At 38.3% G+C, this 23,567-nt stretch overlaps 2 protein-coding genes across 4 annotated transcripts in view; both read right to left on the reverse strand.

Moving 5' to 3' along the window:
- Nucleotides 1–23,567, reverse strand: part of KCTD15 (potassium channel tetramerization domain containing 15) — a 198,873-nt gene that overhangs the window by 105,888 nt on the left and 69,418 nt on the right. The window lies entirely within an intron of this gene.
- CHST8 (carbohydrate sulfotransferase 8) overlaps nt 1–23,567 on the reverse strand; it is a 167,868-nt gene that overhangs the window by 33,198 nt on the left and 111,103 nt on the right. The window contains exon 1 of one of the 3 annotated variants that reach the window (XM_048958682.1): nt 16,100–16,136. The exons of the other annotated variants lie outside the window; for them this stretch is intronic. Coding sequence (XP_048814639.1) covers nt 16,100–16,127 — 28 coding nt within the window. The 5' untranslated portion in view covers nt 16,128–16,136. Of the gene's footprint in view, nt 1–16,099; nt 16,137–23,567 lie in introns of those variants that run through there. 3 annotated transcript variants of the gene reach the window in all.

Here is a 23,567-nt window from a genome sequence, read left to right on the forward strand (position 1 = left end):
ATTTTTTCATTTGACACGTTCCATGAATCTTGTTACAAATTGAAACGTACTGGATATAAAAATAGGATAAAATTATTTTTGTAAAAGTGGTATCAGTCAATTTTAATGCATCCAATTAACACAAGATTTTCTCAGGTATTAGTGTTCTTTTAATGAATATGAAGTATGAATAACAACAGTTGCTTTTACTAAGTACTAGTATGACTACTACTGTAACTTGGGCTTCTTTTAAAGAAAGGCATTTCCTCATTTTAGGAATGTTTGTAAGGACAAGGCTTGCAGAATAATGTAATCTAAGTGCCAAACCTGCATTGTGCCTTTACTTGTTTGAATGAGTGAACCTGCAGAGAATGCTTCCTTCTCAAAATCTGGCATTTTTACAAAAATTACAACAATTTTGCAAGGAGTTTCATTTCACTTGACATTGTTTTTGCAGTGCTTTAGTGAATAATTCACGCTGAAATAGGTGGGATGAGCTGTGCTAGAAGTTGGTATGGCAGACCTTGTAGTTGTGGTAATTGAGACTGAATAATTGATAAAAATCATTTTAACTTCTTGCCCTAACTTTGTGGGTTGCAAATATTGTGCTGTAGGCACTGCATTCACCCTTTGTTAGACTAAGTGGCTAAGAGCTTTTGTTTTTACTCTCTTTTAGAATTAGAATGCAACATGTGCCTCAGTGTTCAACACTACAATAAATTAAAATGGAACAACACAGCCTTATGATCTGAGCAGTAAGATCTTAGCTCACTTGTGGGTCTCACAAGCCATTGCTATTTAGTGTTCTGCCTGTTGCTGACGTGCAGTGTACAGATGTGTGTATTGTGCTGAATGGCTGAAGTCAGAATACCATCAAAGTTATGGTAATGTTTGTGATTACTAAATGCTAAACTATGAGCTACTTTTGTAGCTATAATGCTATTATCTATAAACTTACCTATAAACATCATCATAGAAATGGCCAAAAGTGTTTAAAAAAAAGGTAGGACTGTGTAATGTCAGACAAAGAGACAGCTACAGAAACAGAAGTACTGAGCAGCAGTGTGTGCAAAGCAGAAACAAGAAAAGAACAAAAAAAGCTCCTTATGTTTATTTTTTTAATTGAAAACTATTCAGCATCGACTCTAAAGCAGTATGTCTTTCCTTTCTTACTAAGTTAATGCTTCTAAGGATTTTTCATAGCTCTTTGCCAGTCTAAGTCATTTATAATTACCCTATTTACCATGTCCATTAACATGTAGTCACTGCAAGACAACCTTAGTGTATTAGATGTCAAGAAAAATTGCCTGCTATTAAATATCTATTACAAGGGTAAATGTTCTTTAATTAAAGCACAAAGGAAAAAAAGATAGTTGGCTGGCATTTAGTAAAATATTCATAACAGGTTGTCATGCTCCAGTCAACAAGGAGTCAAGAAGAAATGAAAAGAATCCTGTTTAACTCCAGGTCACAGAAGAGAGCTTATTTCCGGCGTGCAGTGCTGATCTATTCCTGCTTCCTATATATGCAACATTTGAAAGGCAGAATGGTTTGATGTATTGTGCAGTTCTGCATTAATGTGCTTTATCAATGAAAAATACTTCAGCTTAACTTACAGCTTAACCAATGAAAAAAAGAATAACCAAGTTCTGAAGCAAGCGTTGCTGCCAGGTCATCATGGGGACTCGAGCAGCATCAGGTGCAGACAGATCCCTCCTGGAAACCATTGCTTCCTTGTGCTGACAGGAGAGCAGCGAGCATATGGTGATATAGGGGACCAAAGGAAGTCTGCTAAGTTTATTTTTGTTTAATATTATTTCACATTGCGGCCTTTCTTTTACATAAAACAAAGGATTAAATTCAGGAGCTGATGAGACAGCTCAGATTTCTTGAGTAAATGTACGAGCATCTGATGTATATGCTCATTCTTTATCCTTCACATCGTTACTTTGTCCCTTAGATTACGTGTTGGGTAAGGCTTTTACTTTGTTCCTAGTTGTATTCTGATCAAAACTACATTACAAATGACTTCTTCCTCTCTGACCAGAAGTGAATACAGCAGCAACCTGTCATTAGGCCAACATCATTTGGATTTTAGTAGAAAGTGTAGATTTGAATGTTAGTAATGGAAATACTATTGGTTGGTCATCTAAAAATGATAAGATGCAAGTCTGCTCGGAGATCTGAAATGATGTAATTTCAGCAGGATGGATTAGTTTTCAAAACTTTGAAAGTACACGAAAGTGCAATTATTCACATGATTTTGCAGATCTTGTATATTGCCAATAGATATTTTTCTTGTGTGTGTATGGTAGGAATCGGTCACCAACTTTCAAATCTGTAGGTGGTAAAGAGAATTAAGACTGTTGTGATTCTTCCTTTTGCATTAAGATGTGACCTACTTGTCCATTCCAGTTGCATGTTAGTCTTGTTCTGGCTTAAAAAACAAAACAAAAAAAACCAACCCAAACAAAACAGTGCTATTTTTCTTTGCCTACCCTATTTAAACCTTCCTCTTAAGATACATCCCTGACAACTGTCCCCATTTCTCAAGCTTTGAAAAGAAGATGGTTATAGTTTCCCAACCGCAATCTGTGCAGTTTGAAAACAAGATACTGCTCTGTCAAAAGAAGTCTTCCTTTTTGAAAAGCAAAAGAAAATTGTCTAGCTGGAATTTAAACAAGGGCAGGGAGTGAAGCATTTGTTTGTTATATGAAGTCTGGTGAGTTTTGATAATGAGTCCCTTAAAATGTATGATATTGAAGCTTTTCTAATTCCAGGCAGATAAGAAATAATAGTTACATATTTCAGCTTCAAAGACAAAGGTAACCTTTTATCACTTACTTTAAGAATCTTCTTAGTAAAACGTGTTTGAAGAATGTGGAATATTATTTAAATAATAAAAAAAAATCATCTTTGAATAGCAGTTTTTTTTAATTGCCATAATCAAAGTCCAAACACGTTTCCCTTCATGCTTTAAATAGATTCTCTTAATGACAGGTTTTTCCTTAATGAGGAATAGAACAAAGGGAACCTGTATGTGTTGGTGTGACTTCAGTGTGACAAAAGTTCTGATTTTTTTTGACAGCCCCCTACTAGGAAAATACAAGAACTGGAGGTGGTTTAATTAATGTGTAGCTATGAATTGCTAGTTTGCATTTTAAAATAAACATTTTTACATTAGCATCTGAATATGTAATTTAAATAGGAAAAAAAGCACAGAAGTAGTCTTGTGCTGCAGGTCACATCATAATAGTTTTTGATAATACAAACATCTTTTAAAATTGGTCATTCTTGTTGAATTTATGAATCTTTTTTTCTGAATTTTGTGAGATTTTAATAGTTCAGGTTAATTACAAAATTCATGGAGCTTTTTGGAGATATATTCTTGCTCCAGCTGTGCTTTGAGAAGACCTCTAAAAACTTGGAATGGAATTGCTTTCTTCGGAGTGCCTGGTGAGATGCTATATTTCGGTTGTAGGAAAACAACAGTGTTGATGTTTGTAGCTGCTGCTAAGCAGTGCTGTACTGAGCCAAGGCCATTCTCAGCAAAGGGCCCAGGAAGGGAACAGGTTTAGCATATGATATCATGCAGAAGGAGTTTTCAAAGGGATGGGACTCCATCACTCTCATCCACTGCTCGGGGGTCTGGCTGGGCATTGGTTGAGGGGTGGTGAGCAATTACTTGTATTACTTGTCTATCACTTGTTATACATGTCTTCATATATATATATATATATATATATATATATATATATATAATTTGTCAATATTATTATGCTTTGTATTTTCTTTATTTTACTAAATATTTTTATCTCAACACTTGAGCTCTACTTTGTCATCATGGATTTTTCTTTACGCTCTTCCCCATCCAACTGGAAAGGAGGGAAGTGAGTGAACAACTGTGTGGTGCTGAGCGTCTGCTAACTCAAACCACAAGTGGAGAGTGTTATTCAGGTTCACATGCTCAAATTAACCTACATGTAATTGTACTTAGTAGGAAAGGAAACAATAACCCATACTTAATAGTGATTGAATTTTGTGCAATTGACTGGACTTTGAAAATGTTTTTTTTATATGTGGTACTTGGTAGAGAGCATTGTAGGATTTAATAAAAGAAATGACTCTGATATTAATAGCAAAGAAATAACTCAGATAAAACATAAATTTTCATGGCAGGAACAGAACTCTGTGTTTAGTATTGGATCTCAGAACAACTTTAGTAAGTCCTATTTGCTTTCTAAGGAATTATTTATGTTTACCAATCTTGCCAGGTTCTGTAAGACTGTAAAGGACTAAAATTCTTTTGCTACCAAGAAAACACCAGATCTCCTTCTGGTGCAAAATAACAGTAGTACATTCTCCTGCTGTAATGTCTCCCATGCACTTCTCCATGTGATATGCATGGGGAGATGTGGCATGGGCCCCTCTGGTGGGGAAGGGGCTGAGAGCACAGCCCTTTATTAAAGAGAACACCTTGTATTGTGGTTTGCCTAAAATGCCAGCCTGTTGAGCTTATCTCTAGCTCAACTGCTGAAGAATACTTTGAAAAAATATTGCTATAAATACGGCAGCCTAGAGGGATGTAGTTAGCTCAGATTTGTACAGACCAAGGAAAAGGTGAGCTCTCCTCTAAATTCCTGCAGTCCGAAGGTACCCAGCTACTGAGACAATGAAGGGCAGTAAGAAGAACTGGGGGCAGCCCAGATGTTCAGAAATGCCATGTCCAGGAGGGGCAGGGATTGGGCCCTTGGTCTTTGGGATAGGAAAGAATGTTGCACTCCTAAAAGCTGCTTGTTATGCTGTCAGATTTACTTACTTTTTTCAGCTACAGACTGCTCCAAGAATAATTACAGTTTTTAAACAAATAATTATTGTGATTGCGTACTAAGACTGATGGTTTGATACCAATTTAATTGGAGAGGAAATGGCCATCAGCTATTGAATGGCAGGAGTTGCATTTTTATTTTCTTATGCCATACAAAATGCTCTGAAACACAAAAACATATGGACAGAATCATGGTTGTTATCTGAAATGTAGATGAGGCAAGGGCCTAAGGAACATCAGCCCACCCCTCCAGTGGCATCTGCTGGAAAGGTTACTGTGTGGGAACAGTTCTGTAAGAATTTCCTCCCTCCTGCTCCCTTTTCTCTCAGCAGCATCTGGTGCAAGAAAACGAACTGCAATATGAAACGAGGTTCATTATTAAACCGAGATTATAATTTCCACATCATCCTGTCCATTTTCCCCCCTCCCTCTGTTTGATAATAATCTAGTCTCGTAATGAAATTCATGAGGCTGCAGCAACAAAGGAGCTCATGGAAGAGAACAGGAGCTTGTCAGATGGTATAGATTTGCATACTAATGAACATTATGATGTTATTAATATTACAAAAACTTGGTAGTATCCAAATGCCACTGAAATGGGAAATGATGGATCACGATGAGACTTCAAAAATAAATTAAAAAATATAATTCACAATATTGCTACACCTTGCAACTGCTGAAAATAGAAGTAAACCCCTGTTCTTGTAACTGAATTATTTTGATTTGTGTGTCGTTTCAGAAGGTTAATAAATGTAGATGTGCAATATGTTTTACTGTTTGTACTGCATTGGGAAAAAGTACTCGAAGCTTCAATTTTCTTGCAAGTTATGAGAACTTCTCTCATAACAAGTAGTGACTCCTGTTCTATTAGGTCAGCCTGTGGCGTCAGAGGCGCATGGTGGTGGTAGCATGGCAGTAGGGGCTGAATCTTCCCATCAGTATCCACTTACGTGTTGTTGCTGTGCAACAGATGGCAGCTGAGGGGCAGTCTGACACAATGCCATCTGACACTGAAGTGTGGATGAAGAAAAGCTGTGTCACTGAATTCCTCCATGTGGAAAAAAATTGTGCTGATAGACATTCACTGATGCCTGCTAAACACTTACAGATACCAAACAGTGGATGTGAGCACAGCAAGGCTGTGGGTGGTGCTTTTCAGTGATGGTGACAGCGGGTCACCTCTGCTGGTACTGATTGTTATGTGTGGCATGCAAGCTCTTGTTCATTGCTGACAACAGCGCATAGCTAATGGTGCTGACTATGTTGAAAAAGTGTTTTAGTCTATCAAATTATGTTATTGTGTTAAGGAAATAAATAAGAGGCATTACTTTCAGAGCACCTTATAAATAAAGGCTGATCTCAAAAAGTACAATGGATAGGAATTCACAGGATTGCAGTGTTTCTACTGTGCCTCTGACTTCTAAATGTGAACTTAAGACAGGATGCACATTCACTTTTGGTGTTTTCTTGTCTTTGTTATAGGATTCTTGTCTTGACTTCAAACAGTTTCTTTGTCTTTTTATATTTCCTCTTTTTTTTTTTTTTTTTTTTTTTTTTTTAATATATCCATGTTTTTTACTGAGATCAGGACAAGACAAACAAAGCCAAACTAAACCTTCAGCAGCTCACACGGCAGCTTCCTCACCTTATGGACAATTATAGGTATTGATTCAATTTGAAAAGAGTACATGGCACGTGCCAAGTCTCACTTCAAATGACAACTTGAAAAGCAATTTTCTGGGCTCAATTCCCTCTTTGTTCCACTTCGCCTGACAGTGGTGGCTGTGTGGACACAAGGCGCTATCTTAGAGCAGGGCAGTGTGGTCTTCTGTCTGGTCTGCATAGACAGAGATAAATCCTAAGTTGCAGGACAGCAGACAACTTTGCTTCTTGTACACACACCTTTTAATTAAAATGTGGAATGGAGAAGGAATGTGCCTTCTCGGATGCCCTTGTTACATGCAGCATTGTGGTATTTTTCAGGTGTTTCTGGGAAGGATGAGGAGGATTGGGCTTGCACAGCTGCTCTGAGAGGCTTGTTCCACAGCTCTAACAACCCAAGGAATTAATTCAGAGTAAGAGAAGCCTCTGTCAATCAGCAAGAGAGTTATGAAAAAGCTGGAGCATTTCATTGTGTGGGTGTGATTGAAGGTAGCAATGTGTTTGGGAAGAGTTCAGTGACGTAGAGACCATGATAGACTCAAGTACAATTTAGTGGTTGTCAGTGTTTGTGAGTCTAATAAAGCAATTTGTGCTTTCCTCTTGCACTGTGTAACTTATCAGGGTCACCGTGCCCAAGTGAAAGCAGTCTTAAATCTAAGTCAAGAGCAATCCTCTGACAATGCAGGGACAAAGGAACAAGGTGGGCAGCCAGGCTGCTGTGGCTTTGATGTGGCTCATGTGGGAACAGAATGCAGCCAAATGTACCCTCAGGAGGTCTGTGAGCCACAGGTGTTGAAAAGCCCAGCAACATCTCTGCAGATATTTTTGTCTCGTTAGGTTTTAAATAATGAGAAAGCGTTCTAATGTAGCTGACACTGAAAATACCTTTGTTCTTCCAGGGATTGTAAAATAAGAATTTTTGTAGTATTGTCCTATGTTTAGTAGCTGTTGTAAAAACTTGAAAGGTTTGCAGTATCCTTTTTCTCCTCCTAAAACAAAAGGTTTCCACTTCACTGTTAATGTGGATTAATAAATCTGCATTAACTAAAACATGTAGAAAAGTAACAGTTCTGACAGCCTAAATTGTACTCATTTGTGGTGCTTTCTCTCGGAGGGATTCATGAGCGAGCAACAGTACCGTGTAGCTTTGCTTTATCTCATCAAAAACACTTCAAATTTGGAAGAACTGATAGAGCATGGCTGCATTGGAGTCCTCCCCAGTGGCTGCCCAGCTGTGTTGAGTCTGACAGACCATGAGAAGGATGGCAGCACCTCAGCACAGTGCCCAGCAGCTGTGTGCTTCTGGTAGGCATGTGCATGTTGTGTGGCAGAATGGCTTTGCTGCAAACGACTTGTCTCTTGTGTTCATTTCCCTCAGGCCCCTCATTCGTTTAAGGGATGAATACAGCTCAGGTGACTTAGAGTGGAAAGTTGAACTCTGGTGGCAAAGTGACCAATCTGTGTAAAAATGTCATTGTAAGTTTGAGACTGGTTCTCGATTTGCACATCTCTATTAAACAGTGCTAATTTGCCTTCCTCAGCAGTAGGACTAATCCAGTGCTTACTTGCTAGTGTATGCATTAGTGGCCTTTGTTTAAAGCACAGCAGCAGCCTGGCATTTAACAGCACAGTGATTGTTGGACAGCATCGTTTAATGGGAGTCTTGGTAGGATGCAGGAGCTTTCTCACAGCTTTTATGGTGTTCATAAAGCCTACTCTTAAAATCTTTTCCAAGAAACTAGTGACTGCTTTGCAAAAGTTATACTTTGAATCTATTTTTTTGTTTTCTTCAGTGTAGTTCACTGACTGTTTAAGAGAGAAGGGCTGGAATGCCTCCCACAGTTCTCAGCCGTTCTTCTCTAGCCGTAAGCATTCTCAGGCCTGCTAACCAGTCTGTGCTGTTTCTGTGTTCCTGGGAGTGTGGTGCTGAGCTATAACGTCTGGGCTGCAGTGTTGGTTTGTTCAGCTATTCAGGATAATTCCGTTGTGGTGTAAACAGCCCGTTAACATCACTGGGATTTTGATTGTATGGGGGCTGAAGCTTCCTTTTCTTCCTCTTCCATCTTTACCACCAAGTTGTGTTAGTTATGAGCACGCTCATTCGTGCAAAAGAAATAAATCCATTATCTGTGAGACAATCAGTTTCTACAAACTGTAACTATTGGGATCAGAAGCAATATTTTCCAAACAGAAATACCAGTGCAGTGCAACTCTGAATTCTCTCAAATTGGTGTGTAGCTTTAAATGAGGTCATAGCTATGACAGCCTCCATTCACTCTTGTGACAAGCCATGCTGTCCTCCTTTCAAGGAGCCTTAGTCATTGGCTGGAGTGGTGCCATCGCTTCGTCAATATGCAGCAGCATCTGCTTTGAATTAATGGTTTTGCAGCATCCACAGTAAAGTCTGACTTTTCTTTGATGTGTAAAACTGTTATACAGGATTCAGACTATTATTTCTTATATCCTAGAGACAATTGGAAGGAAACTGAGCAGGTATTTCCAGGAACCAAACTTAATCCTAGTGGTAACCTCCAGTGGTAATACAGTAGTCCAGGGAAACCTGACTAGACTCTGAAGTCTGCTCTGTTTGGAACAGGAGGCCGTGCTAGAGACCTGCAGCATGAGCAGCATGAATTTTTCTGCAATTCTGTGTTACCCTTGCTGTTGAATAGGTCATCTTTTTCTACTACGTTCATATCTCCTATTGTTTAATGCTGCATTTCACAGCTCCACAGTAAAACACTTTTCTTTGGAAACATTAAGGTCTCAGTGGCACTTTCAGTGATTCCCAAAAGAATTATAAAGAAATTTTATGAATTACTTTCAACGGTACTTTTGAGCAGAGCTACAATACCTGGCTGTGCTTATTGAGTTGGTGGGTGCTGATGTAAACAGAGGAGAGTATTCCAAAGAAAAATGTATGTTAAATCTTAGTACTTTGAAATTTATTTGCCCTGAGTCTTTACTTCCTTACTCATTTTAGGTTGATCGTGATTTAGATTAACTGTCTGCAGTTTCCTTTCTGCAAGAATTTTGCCTATAAGTGAAGCCTAAAGCCATGTTCTGCAGAGCTTATGTTTTGCTTTTTGAGGTTCAATTGATTTCCCTTTCAGTTTAAAGAGAAAGCTCCAGGACACCAAACATCAATACAGTGACATTACAGACGCTGGGCAGCTGATGTTAAATGCATTGCACATTTGGTCTTTTTTTTCTGTGGGTTTCCCTTTGCTCAGATACCTTTTGCAATTTCTGATTTCTTTCCCATCTCAGTTTCATTTTCCTGTTCCCATGCCCGTTTAAAACAAGCAGACAAAAAACCACAACTGCATAATGTCCTCTCTTAAAAAAAACAAACAAACAAACGTACACATGTTTTTTTTTTCCACAGAAATTAATGTGCTTGGTATCATTTTGTGAAGTTTCTTTTTGCTTCCTGAAACAATTAGCTCGTGGTTTCGGATCTGTTTGTATGTTAACAGCTAATTAGCTTTCTATCCTCTGGTCTTTGTACCTTTCTTCACGTAGCTCCTGACCCCTTTGTTAGCAAGCCTCCCTCTTTTCTTCACAGCTTATTTTTGTTCCTTTCTGCCCCTTTATCTCTAAACGCTATGCGTATTTCTGTCTGGATTCTTCCTATATCATTAAATTTGTCCTCCATCACGTGAAGAAAGCTTCATGATGAAATACTTCCCATAATATAATTCCCTTTTCTGGTGTTAAAGATATTGCAGTATATGGGCCTCATCGCCCATGGAAATCAGTGATGTAACTTCTAACAGGCAGCAGTGCTGCAGAGAGTAGCCCCAGGTGAGGTACAGTGATGCTGTTTGCTGCAGTTTCCAAATGAGCTCTTCGGGGCAAGCAAGAATCAGTAAGGCTGGAAAAGATCACTAAGATCACGTAGTCCAACCATTAACATGTTACCACCATGCCCACTAAACCACATCCCCCTGTGCCACGTCCACCCTTTTCTTGAATGCTTCCAATGTCAAGTAGTAATTGTGGTTCTATCCCTAATCAGTCTTATTCACACCAAAAATCCTGATAATAGCATGAATTCCCTGCAACCAAAGCAGCTACCGCTTGGCTAATTACTGCTGTGGCCATTTGTGTGGATTCAGGTTAGTGCCTGTCAGTTCATGCTTTAGTGCTGGCAGTCTTCCAACACCTGTAATTTTTCATGTTAGCCTAGAGAGGACAGACAAGTTCTCCTGTAATTTAGCTACAAAGAGATCATAAAACAGAAAGGTCCTGAAGAAAGATGGTCTTTTAATGTCCAATACAGCTGAATCTTCCCTTTTAATTTTAACTAAAATTATCCCTGCACTAAAATATGACAAGTTAAAATTGAGATTAGTATCTTCACTGTTTGAGATCTAACCTGGCTTGAAAAAGAAAAAAAAACAAAACAAATTAGGTCTGCAATTTGAAAGCCCTGTTTCTGATTGTGAGCTGTAAGATGCTGTACTGAAAATCAAAATGTCACAGGCACCGATTTTTCTGTTGAGCTTCTGTTGATCAAAGCCAGCTACAGATGACACCAATCACAGAATCACAGGATTGTAGGGGTTGGAAGGGACCTGCAGAGATCATCGAGTCCAACCCCCCTGCCAAAGCAGGTTCCCTACAGCAGGTAGCACAGGTAGGCATCCAGGCAGGTCTTGAACATCTCCAGTAAGTCTCAGTAAGTCATCATCATGAGATGTTACACACAACATTAATAGTGTTATTCTGTCACTGTATGTCCAGTACTCTAATTCCTGATTTATAGTAGCAGATACAGAATCAAAGAATCACTAAGGTTGGAAAAGACCACTAAGGTCATCAAGGCCAGCTGGCAGCCCATCATCAGCATACCACGAACCACATCTACCCTTTTCTGGAAAACCTCCAGGGATGGTGACTCCACCACTTCCCTGCGCTGCCTTTTCCAATGCCTCACCACTCATCTGGAGGAGAAATTTTTCCCAGTATCCAGGCATAATCTGAGGATGTTATTAGTCTGAAAGCATTTTCTAATGCTGCATATTGTTTGGTTCTTTTTTTTTCTTTTCCTTTTTGCATGAATTTAGCCCTTTTCCATCTGAAGAATAATCTTTGTCCATCTCTTGGTTAAATGTGTGTGATGTAGTGTGAGAGTAAACAGAGTATTTAATGATGTGACACATTTCCCTCTTTAATGACCTACTAGACCTCTGACTGGACTTAAAGGAAATTAAGGAGCAGCAGAAAAGAAATGGACATGTGGCAAACTGCAGTGCATGCAGATGATCTATATACTCTTAATTAATATTGAACTTGTTAATTAAGGATGTTTTTTCTTTTTGTGTGGGGTTTAAAAGAAAAAAAGGTCACCCATTTTGATGCTTTGTAGGAAGATGATTTTGTGCCATCTGGATTATCAGATTTAATGTATGTATATTAGCAGTTAAAATGTTGAAATAAATTTTAAGAAGTGATGAAACAAAACTATGAAACATATGCCTTCATCTACCCAGATCTACAAAGCAACTGTGCAGCTTTATTTCTTCAGTCTGCAGAGTTGGAAGAACTCTGTGGATGCCTTCCAGCTGTGATGGGGGGAGGAGATACTTGGCTGACAGTAATGGGGGAAAGTAAGCATGATGACAAAATTCCCTATGGTTTCCAAGGGAGCAGGATTTAGCTTTGAACTTTCACAAAATATCAGTGGTATGTGTGATTTGCTTTTTAATTTTTTTAATTTTTTTGTGTATGAGCAGTTGCTGAACATTTGGTTCTGTGTAAAAGTCCCCTTTAAACCAAATCTGCCATTCGATGGAACTGCAGCTTCTTTCCTCCCTTCAGCCACTGCAGAATGGTTGTGGGCTTTGTGTGTCTCTGCATTTTCTGGATCTAAAATCTTGTTCCTTGTGCTCAAACTGGGAGAATGTATATCATAGTGTCCCTTTCTCTTCTTGCTCCATAAAGTAGTTTTATTTTTATTTATCTGTAAAAAACAGGGAAGGCTGTGTAACCGGTGACTTTGGAATACATTTGTTTATTGCAAGCCTAATGAAATCACACCAGTAGGTGCCCTTTATTTCCTCGTATCTTCTGTTTTTGTGACACCTTAAGGTTTGAGTGCAGATGATTTGTGGTTGTGGCTCTAAGTGTTCATCAAGTTCTGGATGTCTATAAGCCAATAACAGACTAAGACTGAGAATTTGTACTCTTTAGGAACTGCTTGGGATGACAGTTTTTCAGCTGAAGTGAAGTTCCATTTTCATTAGAACTTCCAGTTCTAGAATTTTCCATGTAAGAGTCCAAGCTTGTCAGTAGTGGAATTCTGGAATTCCAGATCTTTGAAGCTCATGTCTGAAATACAATCTTCAGATTAATTTCATCCTTATTTACTACTTGTTTCCAAGTCAACTCTTAATCTCATACAAATGTGTTTAGATGTTGCCTTCTGGCATTCTTGGAAGAATTTTTTTCATAGCATTTAAGAATGCATCATCTTCATTCAAAGTTATTTCTAAGAGTAACTAGGTAGAAATTCAGTCAAGGAATCTTTTGTGTGTTTGTAAGTGGCTTGTGTGCATTGTGATGCTTGAAGTTATGAGGAAGTAAATTTGGGTTTGTGTGTCATAGTAGGCAACACAGGATTTCAATGTGATCATAATTTAATATAGTATCCAGCAACAGGACCATAACTAAAGTTGTAGTTCAATATTTGGACTGATGAAAAACTGGAAACAGGAAGAAATATTCTAGGATGTGTAAGAGCATGAGTGAAAAAGAACACGTATTGGTAGAATAGCAGTAAAATTAATGTAGGATGTCTAGACTCAGTGTTTTCCTTCTGCTTGAGGCAATATGAACCTGCCTTCTAATGAAACAGCATTTGAATATTAAAACCAAACCAAAGCCGCAACAAAAAAGCCCCCACTTATTTGAGTGAATGTGAAATGGGTTTTCTTAGTTAACAGGACAACTTCAGCACACCACTGGACAGCCTTTTTTGTACTAGAAATATTTTCCGTGGTGCCTGTGACCCTACAGATAGCTAAACTGATTAGATGCCTTTACCTTTTTATTTTTTCTGAAAGCAGGTCTCTTCTGAAGCAAGCAGTGCTAAGCCAGAAACTCATTTGAAATCCTGAACTGACCGGTTCAGGTGTGTGCAAAGGAACAATGAAATGATTTCTGTAAAGATAGATTGGTGCTCCAGAACCTTTGGGAAAGATGCTCAGTTCCTGATAGCACCCTAGTATTCAGTTCTAAAAAGGCACATATAAAATTGTACTTTGAAGTCAGTATCCAACTGAATTACTGTCCCAGTAATTTGTTTGGCTTGCATCTTTTTTGAAAGCAAAAGGAAATAAAGATGTTTTCTTTTCAGTTTGGGCTAAACACAATTTGTGATATTGCTAGGCTACTGAGACAATAAGGAAAGGGTTATAATATAAATGAGAAGGAGGTGTGGGGTACTTTGTAGACAAAGGCAAGAGCATGTCCGTTAGCTGAGGCACAAAAAAATGGATCAGAGTAAAACCCAAAAGCCAGACATAAAAGACTCTTCCTTTCCTATGCACACATGCAACAATTAGATCAAAGACCACTACAGGCGTGAGCTTGATGAAATTTAACATTGGCATTAGTACCTATTTAGGTAATGAGGTGTCACTAGAGTGAAGATCACAAAATGTAACTACAAAAGAAAGAAGCCTGCCAGGCATTGTTAAACCTCTGCTTTGACTGCGATCTGAAGGTTCTCTCGATTCCTTTATGAAATGGAAATTTTAAACAATGTGATTAACCTGAACTATATCATTAATATAATACTGAATTTGAAACATGCTGTGCAATTTCAGTTGCACCCTCTCTGTTAATCTGATATTTGTAATTGATTATCATGCATTAAAGATGCCTTTTAATCAACTAAATGCTGCTTGCACACATGTATGGGCATGAGAGGCTTCTGCTCGAAAAGCTTTCCCAACTTAAGCACACAAAGGAGATGTGAATAGATACAGATTGTAGTTGCTACTTTCCACACCAAAATTTAACATCCTGGATTTTTAAAATTTTGAATAGTTCACAATTTGAACGTTACACACAACTGAAGCATCATGCTGGTATGATGTTAGACAAAATCAATGTAACTAGCTGTAGAGCTTAAGCAAATGAGCAATATATTAATTGTGCTGAAGCAAAAGGCAAATAACAGCTTTTCTACTGATTTGGTTTGAATCAATACTGGATACAAATGTTGCTTTAATTCTATGACGACTCACTTAAATAGTCAAAACACTCTTACTCCAACTTCTGTTGTAGAAATGCCCAAACCATTCCAGGTCAGCAAGACTCTCCTACTGTGTTTCATTCTGGATGCTTGCCTAAAGCTGCTACGCACGGAATGCCTCAAAGCATTTCCTTGATTGCAGTTTTCAACAGTTATCTGTTGCTTCTGCTTATTTGCATTTCTTCTTCCCTATATATTTACGTTGGTGCTAACAGTAGAAGCTCTGGGAAGTGGCTAATGTGTTTGTATGGTACACACCACTGTTTAAGAAATCTTAGTGTCTTAGAAAGAAGAGGGGTTTATCCCAGCTGCATAAAGCTGTGTGTTTTACCTGTAATCAGCAGTTCACGATTACACCCAAGGGTGAGCTTGATAGTACTGTCTTCTGCTTCTGCAATACACCTCCTAGGCAATTGTATTGCCATCTTATTTTACCATTTTATTGCCGTTCAATATCCAACATTCCTCAGATTTTTGAGAAACTAGAGTATTATGTATGCTATGCAATAGGCCAGTTCTTACTGAATTATTATTTCACTGGTAACATCTGAGAATTTGATTAAAGGCTGAGATGTTTATTTTGCATGGTTTCTGCAGCAAGGTGTTATGACTTCAGGTAGCAGCAAAGCATTGCTAGCTGAAGTGTTAAAAAAGGCCAGGCTGTGAAAGGTAGGCAAAGCTTGCAACTCAGAGGCTCTCCCTCCATGAAATAAATGACTGCTCTGAGGCTAGCTGATGGAAAAGTTGGATCCGTATTTGTTACCATCCCATCTGCCAGTGAATACTATTCAAGCAAGATGTTGAAGATCCTTATTTTTATCAGCCAAATTTGGTCTCTTAAGAATTGAAGTACTTTTGAAAATACCCTTCATCTTGCACTGAGGGTTTGATTAAGCAGTGACTGGTTTATCTGAAGTATTGCCCTTCACGTCAATCTTTGTGCATCTGTATGATGAATGCAACTTTTGCTAATATTTTTCTCAGAGATCGTTGTGAAATGTATTTATTTTATCATCTTCTTGTTGTTCATAATAAGAATTCTGCATCATTCCCAACAGTGCCACAGTGTTTATATAAAGCTCATGATCCTATGTATAGGCCTGAAATCAGCGTCATCCTCTGATATTAGTAGGTTTTCAAGTACATAATTATCCTTTGTCAAATAATAAGACTTTTATAGAGTCATAGATGGCTCTTTGAAAGGTTTACTTAAGGTATCGAACTTTCCATGGACTCTAAGTGATTGATCCTTAATGTTACAACTGCTTCTACAGAAGTTTTATATCAATAACTTAATCAAACTTCTACTTTGTTGTCCCTTTGTATTTCTCCTTACATTTATTTTCATATTTTGGGGATATTACCTATGTAATGAGAATGGAGTTTCTTCATTTGTCTCCAGCCAGATTTCTATTTTATCGTGTGACCACTATAAAAAAAAAATAAATTGATGACAAGTCAGGCAGAGAGAGTAGTGGCAAAACCCAATTTACAGGCACATTGGTTTTAATTTAAAGAATCACTCTGCTTCAATGGCCACATTGATCTGCTACCTAAAGTACAACAAAATACAAACTTAATTATTACATTGCAGAATGTTTAATATCTAGACAATACAGTACTTCAGAGCAAACCTAGAAAGAGAAAATATGAAATCCCCTGATATTAATGGTCTTTAAAGTATAGCTGGAAATTATTAATTATTCACTTCAGTATGCTTGTGTTTCTGTCTTTATCCTCAACAATGCCTTGACTGTTCTGAGCAATTGATAAACTGCATTTCAGTGAAGGATGTTCCTGTTGCTGAAGTTGATTGCACAAGATTCTTATTTTCTTGTACGCTTTCCATCTGCTAGTTAACTAGCTGAACTAACTGATTGAAATTATTTTGTTTCCGTTCACCCTTAGGCATCCTTACAAAAAGTCAAAGCTTACATGCAGACACGAATCCTGTTTACACACAGTGTAGAAAACCTGCCAACACCAAACATTCAACTGCATACATTTTATGACAATGTATTTTCAAAGATGTATAAAATTAATTGGTAGTCCAAACTACTGAAGAGTTTTGTTAATTTAGGGAGAAAATAAAGGTGATTATCTTTAAAGAACAGAGAGATTGTTAGAGAAATGAAACACTGCCTGTAATGCTTTGTGTTCCTTGGCAGTTTTGGTGTGCTTGGTGAAGAAGTGTGGCTGGCATACGAGCAGCTTGCTGGGCTGGGATTGTTCATTCTGGAGAAGAGAAGGCTCTGGGGAAACCTCATTCTGCTCTTCCAGTACTTGAAGGGAGCTTTTAAGGAAGATGGAGACTGACTTTTTAAGCAGCCTGATAGTGGGAGGACAAGAGGGAGTGGTTTTAATCTAAAATAGACTTAGACAATCTAAACAGACTTAGACAAGATGTTAGATGGAAATTTTTTACTCAGACAGAGGCGAAGCACTCTTCTGGTATGAACAAATGTTTTGTTTAAACAGGAAAACAAATTCCATAGCATCTTTTTTTCCTATTTAATGCACAGAGTTAGACTCTTCAGCATGGTTATAATAATAATATATAGCTGTATTATGTAGACTGTGAGTGTATAATGTAGTAGATCCACTGTGTGAAAGTATACTTCACTGTCCAGAGAATCTGTGGGTGTCCCATCCCTAGAGGAGCACAAGGCCAGGTTGGACGGGGCCCTGGGCAGCCTGAGCTGGAGGGGAGCAGCCCTGCACATGGCAGGGAGTTGGAACTGAGTGGGCTTTAGGGTTCCTTCCAATCCAAGCCGTTCTGTGATTCACAGTGGAAGTCAGCTGATTTGAATTTATAGAATTGGCAGCACCACAACCACCTCAAAGACAAATTTCCTACTAATTCCTCTTCCAGAAAGATAACCCATATACCTCTGACTTCTTTCCAAAGTAGCATTGACTTTACTGTAGTATACATAATACAATAAATGAGCAACAGTTAATGAAAAATTCTTGTGAGGCACATAACTATATGAAAATAAATGGTAGGGATATTTTTAGGTATATAAACTAATTATTGTAATTTAACTTTCCCTATTCTATCTTTTTTTCCTAGCCAGGGTAATGATCTGTCTTATCGCTAAAGTGCCTCTACTAAATCTTTTGAAATGTCAAAAGTGAACTAATATTTACATCAGAATAATAACTACAATTACCAGCCCACTTTCCAATTCATTTGGAGTCGATTATTCTTTAGTACTAAGAGAAATGGAGCCTTACTGTAATACTGGAATGAGTTTAATTAATCCTTTTTCACATACAGCAGGCAGATAAATGAAATTCAGCCTGTAATTTAAGACCTTGGGGAAATAGTATGATATTAAGGATGCTTTGAGTGATTGACAGTTTAATTTATTACAAAGAGCCGTACTCTGCCTTACCTTGCAGTTCATTCCAGCATTGCAGTTTATGACTTCAGCTGGGGAGAAGACCAGTGTTCAAGGAAAATTCCCAAACAAAATCCTTATGGATTTCTAGGTGCCACCCATAAGTTTCTGCACACTTGTAACCCTTTATTTTGATAAAGAATGCAATATGTAATACCAAAAGCAATGCCTGGCAAGCTGGAGAATACGATATATTGGTCTAGCACAATTTCCCACAAGTTGGTATCATATTTTCATCGGGAAGGAGAAAGGGTAATTGGATTTAAATGTCAAGATGTTCCTTGTGTAGCTCTGAAGTCACACATCTATTTTCTCAACTACAGTTTTTGCTTGTGATTATGAGAACAGCACCCACTCGTCACTGAGGTTGATGGAGTAGAATTCTTTAGGAGTGAGTTGAATGCTGCAGCGTAACCTGAAGTTTTAACACAAGAAGAAACACAATACCACTGGTACAGATGAAAAATGATTCCACTGAACCCAAGCCTTTCTCTGATTCTATGAAGGCCATGTTCTACTGAGATTTTTCTGTAGTGTGAAGTGCAGGCAGAACACTTGCTCTCTCCTGACTGCCAGCCTCGTGCAGAGCATTTCTGCCCAGCTTCCCTTGCTTGCTGCTGTACTGTCGATGCTCCAAAGCTGCTCTGTCAGAAAGTCTAATTTGACTGATACAAATTTGTAAATGGCTTCAGGTTTTTTGAGTTACTTAATGAAAGCAATGCAGAAGAGATGCTGGGACTGGGAATGAGAGATAGCAAGTAGCCCCCTGTTGCTGAACTATTTACAGCAGCACTGGCTCATGCGTTCACAGCACACAACAGCATCTTGGTGATGCACTTGGTGTTGCTAACGTAGTGGGTGGGAGGCAGCAATCAAGTGAGTACTGTGTGGCAGGGTAAGTGTGTGGCAGTAATTTTTAGCAAAGGCACTAGTACAAATCCAAATTCTTACAAACAGCTCTAGATGAGCTTTCTTTGCATGATAACTTGACTTTCTTCAGACAATGCATAATCAGTAAAGTAGATTTTAAGCATTTTTATCTAAGGGAGGAAGAATACAATCCTTTTTATATGATTTTACCATTATACGTGGATTATAGCAACTGACTTAAGAATGTGAATACACTGACTTCATTTTTCATTTCCCCATCATGACACATAATCACTTTATAGTCCCATGTATATCATTACTATTATTTAAAGCGCTTTTATACTTTCTGTCTCTGAATATAAAGATAAATTGTTGCCTGCACATCTGATTTTGAATTCCTAGTTGAATAGGAGCTTCAGGGTGTGTTTATTTGCTTTATTGCTGCTGTATGCTTTTTTTTTCTTCTTTCCAACATCTATGAAATCCAGGAAAATGAAACTTCATTTTTCCACCAGTTTGGTCTACCTGGCAAGGCTTCTTTTTGTCACCACATTGCTGTACCATACATCACAGGTACTTAATCCAATCCCTGAAGGTAGTTTTCAAATTCTACTATTTATGTGCATCACGACCGATTCCTGTCATGCTGTGACTCATTGTTGGCAGTCTGTAGTTTGATACTGGGACACACAGGAAACGTGATGGAGTTACAACTTCATTCCTTCCATGGGAATCAGTTAAGGAAGAATATTAGGAGTATTTTCAAGTTTGAAAAGCAACTAGACAGTTAAAATGGACTTTAAATCATAAGGAAATCCTGTGGAATTTTTTTGGGAGTACTTCTGGACAGAGCTAAGTGCCTTCTCTTGGTGCTGCTGAGGAAGACAGAGAGAGAAATTGTTGAAGCATTGGCTGGCACTGGGGCAGTGCTCCCATCTTCTGCAAGCAGAATTCAGTGGAACAGGTCAGCAAAGCAGAGATACATTTTAAAGTAGTCAGTAGCATGTTAGAGGTATGGCTAAACTACCTGAGGCCTTGCAAGGCCTGAGAAGAATACAGCTTCCTACCTTACATCTTACATTTCCTGTGCTGGAAATGCTTAGAGCAAGGCATGAGAACGTGCAGCTCCTGCACAGCCATCGCCCAGAGCCAGGCAAAGGCCAGGAGCCTGTGCTCTGCCTGCAGAGGCAAGTGTGCTGCCATGCACTGAGCGCAGAGGAGCAGGTTGCTATGAGGACTACCAGAACTAACCAGTAACTCTTTGTAAAGCTGGAGGGTTTCTATTTTTTTTTTTCTTTTCCTTTTTTTCCAGTACACAAATACTGTTGAAAAGGACATGCAAGGCCTATGGAGGTGGTGCAGGAGGTCACCTCTCTTTGAAACTGCCTTCATTTTAACATGTTTTGTAAGAAGTCACATGGCAAAGCTTACGTTCAAACTGAAATCTAGTACGTATAAAAACCTCCTGCACGCTTAAAAAATTTAGGAACTGCAGCTCTTGAGAGAACGAGGTATACCTGTACGATGTCTGATGGATGTCTGCCTAACCTGTGTCTATTAAGAATGACAGTGTTTCTGTAACCTCACTTAGTTGCCTTTTCCATTATAATTACCTTTTCACGTAGAGTTTTTCCCAATCTAAATCCTTTTCACCTTAAAATGAAGCCAATTATTTCTTGTCCTATCCCCAGCAGACACAGAATACACAGAGAATAATTGATCAAACTTCCTCTTTGTAAAAGTATTTTATATTAAGAGGATTCATCTTGTGCCCTTTTCCAATCCTGTCTTTTCTAGATGATGAAGGGAAGGGAAGGAAAGGAAAGGGAAAGGAGGGGAAAGGAAGGGAAAGGAAAGGAGGGGAAGGGGAAGGGGAAGGGAAGATCATAGGGATCTTTCATTTTTTTCCAAGGAAGTTAGCATTCTTAATAGCTTCCATGAAAGTCTTTGTTCTCATCTTGCTCTGATGGAGTGTCCCCAGAAGCCAAAAAGATAAAATTCTCTTCAGACTCCAGATCTTTAGGTTGCCTGAGCCCAGGATTTAGTGTCAAAAATAAGATTCCCACGAGTTTCTTTGTGCGTTTGGACAATGCTTGCAGCCACTGTTAAACACTTCCTGAGTTAGGATGCTCTCCACTTTTATAGCTACTTTACACAAAAGTAGTATGAGATTCTAGAGCTGATTCCCGTGATTGAGAATATATAGGTAGCATAGATACACATCTGTAAAAAATAGCATAATTTCTGGACCTGATATATTTTGTGCTTAGTATATAGCCCTGGCAATACTGTGACCAGAAGAGGAATCTAGCTTCCAGTGTTAATGGTACTAGAACTTGCTTATTCATTGAGTTCATTTACACTCTGAATCTGTGATCCTAAAACGTTGTGCATTTATTTCTTTATCTCTCAATTAATGGAATTGAGGAGGTGGATTTATGGAGAGGCAGAGTTATATCAGATAGAATTTTTATTTGTTTGTTTTGATGAATGATTCTGAAAGCTGCGGCACTCTGAATAAAGCAATTAAAACAATTTCTTGCTGAGGATCATTAGGATGCCTCGTCTCTCAGAAGCAGGATTCAAAAGTTGAAATAAGATGAAATTACTTATTTCAGAGACTTGGGATAATAAGGGTTGAGACCGAATCTGTTTCTGAACTATTTATTAAAATATTACGGTTGACATCCAGCTGCCTTTGGCAGCAGTGAAAATACTACTGTGAAGTAAAGGAGTACTGAGAGGAGTACCGCAATGGCAACATTTCCTTACCGGAGATGTGTATGTGCAGTTACAGAGTGTATTTTCTGTAGTCACCAGATAAAAAAATAGAAGATGTGTTTGGGTAAGGGAGGGTATCCTGCTTTATAAAATTCCATCTATTATCAGGAGTTCTGAAATATTTTTCCTCCTGCTTCATAGCAGATCCCCTTCAGAGGGTGGGGTAAGGTGTTCTCCCATGCTCCCAAGCTCAGCTGAGCTGCCTTTGGGCACACGCCGTGTCACGTCAATTGCACATTGAAATTTATTTGCTGAAAGGATCCTTACTGAGGTTTACAGTGCAACTGATACAGCCTAAAAGGCTGCACAGTCAGCAGTGGTGACAGAGATGAAGAATTGCAACTTATACAGCTTTTGTAATTCAATTATGCTTTAGTTGTGTATTTGTATACTTCTCTTCACAGGCAATATATTTAAAAGCCTCTGGAATTTATGATGTATTCCAATGGCATATCACAAACTTTTGAGAAAGACTTGTTAAAGCCATAACTTTTCTTGAAGTTCACCTTATTTCCTTCCTGCTAGCAAATCTCTGCCAGTGTGACTGCTGCTATATCATCCATGCCAGGGATGACTTGTACCCTAAGGCTTCTAAGAACTTGTGGCTGCTTCTGGAATGCACTGTGGTTCAGGTTTCCTATCATATTTATATGCTAATGTTTTAATCAGATGAATTCTCCCTCACTCATTTTACTTAATGAATGATGACCTTTTGTCTCTGCTCCACATCTAGTAATATATTTAGGCATTAAATATAAATCTTCCTGGCAAATGAATTGCTTATGCATGTTTGCCACATGATGTATCTCTCTTCTGGTATGAACAAATGTTTTGTTTAAACAGGAAAACAAATTCCATAGCATCTTTTTTTCCTATTTAATGCACAGAGTTAGACTCTTCAGCATGGTTATAATAATAATATATAGCTGTATTATGCAGACTGTGAGTATATAATGTAGTAGATCCACTGTGTGAAAGTATACTTAACTAGCAAAATCTTATTTGCTGCTTGAAATCAAGGGAGTCAGCTCCCATTCTGTGCAAACATATACTATTCTTTGCATCCCTTTCCTTTTCTGACTCAATTTTGTCAGAAAAAAAGTGTGTAAAGAACAGGTTTTTTTTACCCCAGAAATTTCTGCAGTCAATAGAAACCAGTCACATAAGTGTACAAATCCAAAATAAGCTACAATGAATCCCCATCATTTTGTTATAATATTTTCTGTTAAATTTGTCAGCTGAACAAAATGACATACTAAAAGCATTGATTATAATTCTTTAGGAAGAGAATTACTTCTACATTATAAGGATCAATACATAGCACCAAGAATAAATGTCTAGTTCTTCATAAAGAGCCTTGCTGCAGTAAGTACTGACTTTGTCATGACTTCTGTGCCGTTGCTAAAGGACAGGATAGTCCCAAGATTTTGTGTTAAGGTGTGTGTTAAATATGACACAGACTGTAAAACTTTCAGTGTGTCCTGTATGGATGCTTGCTGATCTGAATGCTTTGGCAGAAAGAAAGCTTCATCACACCATTAGATTGGAATAGAGCCTGTAGCTGGTAATTAGCTAACTGATCACCTGTGTCATTGGAAAAAAGGTTGCAATTGAGGTGGACTTAGCAACATCTGCAATAAACACTTGAGATGTCATCTCTGTATGTGAATGTTTTTTATTTCAGGTGTTTGATGGTGAGAGCATTAATGTTCAGATTAAAAGACTTGACCCTACTGCTGCCCCCTGCAGCATTCCTACAGATGCTAAAAGTGGATCT

This window comes from Lagopus muta, chromosome 12 (genome assembly GCF_023343835.1).
Source record: "Lagopus muta isolate bLagMut1 chromosome 12, bLagMut1 primary, whole genome shotgun sequence".
NCBI lineage: Eukaryota > Metazoa > Chordata > Aves > Galliformes > Phasianidae > Lagopus > Lagopus muta.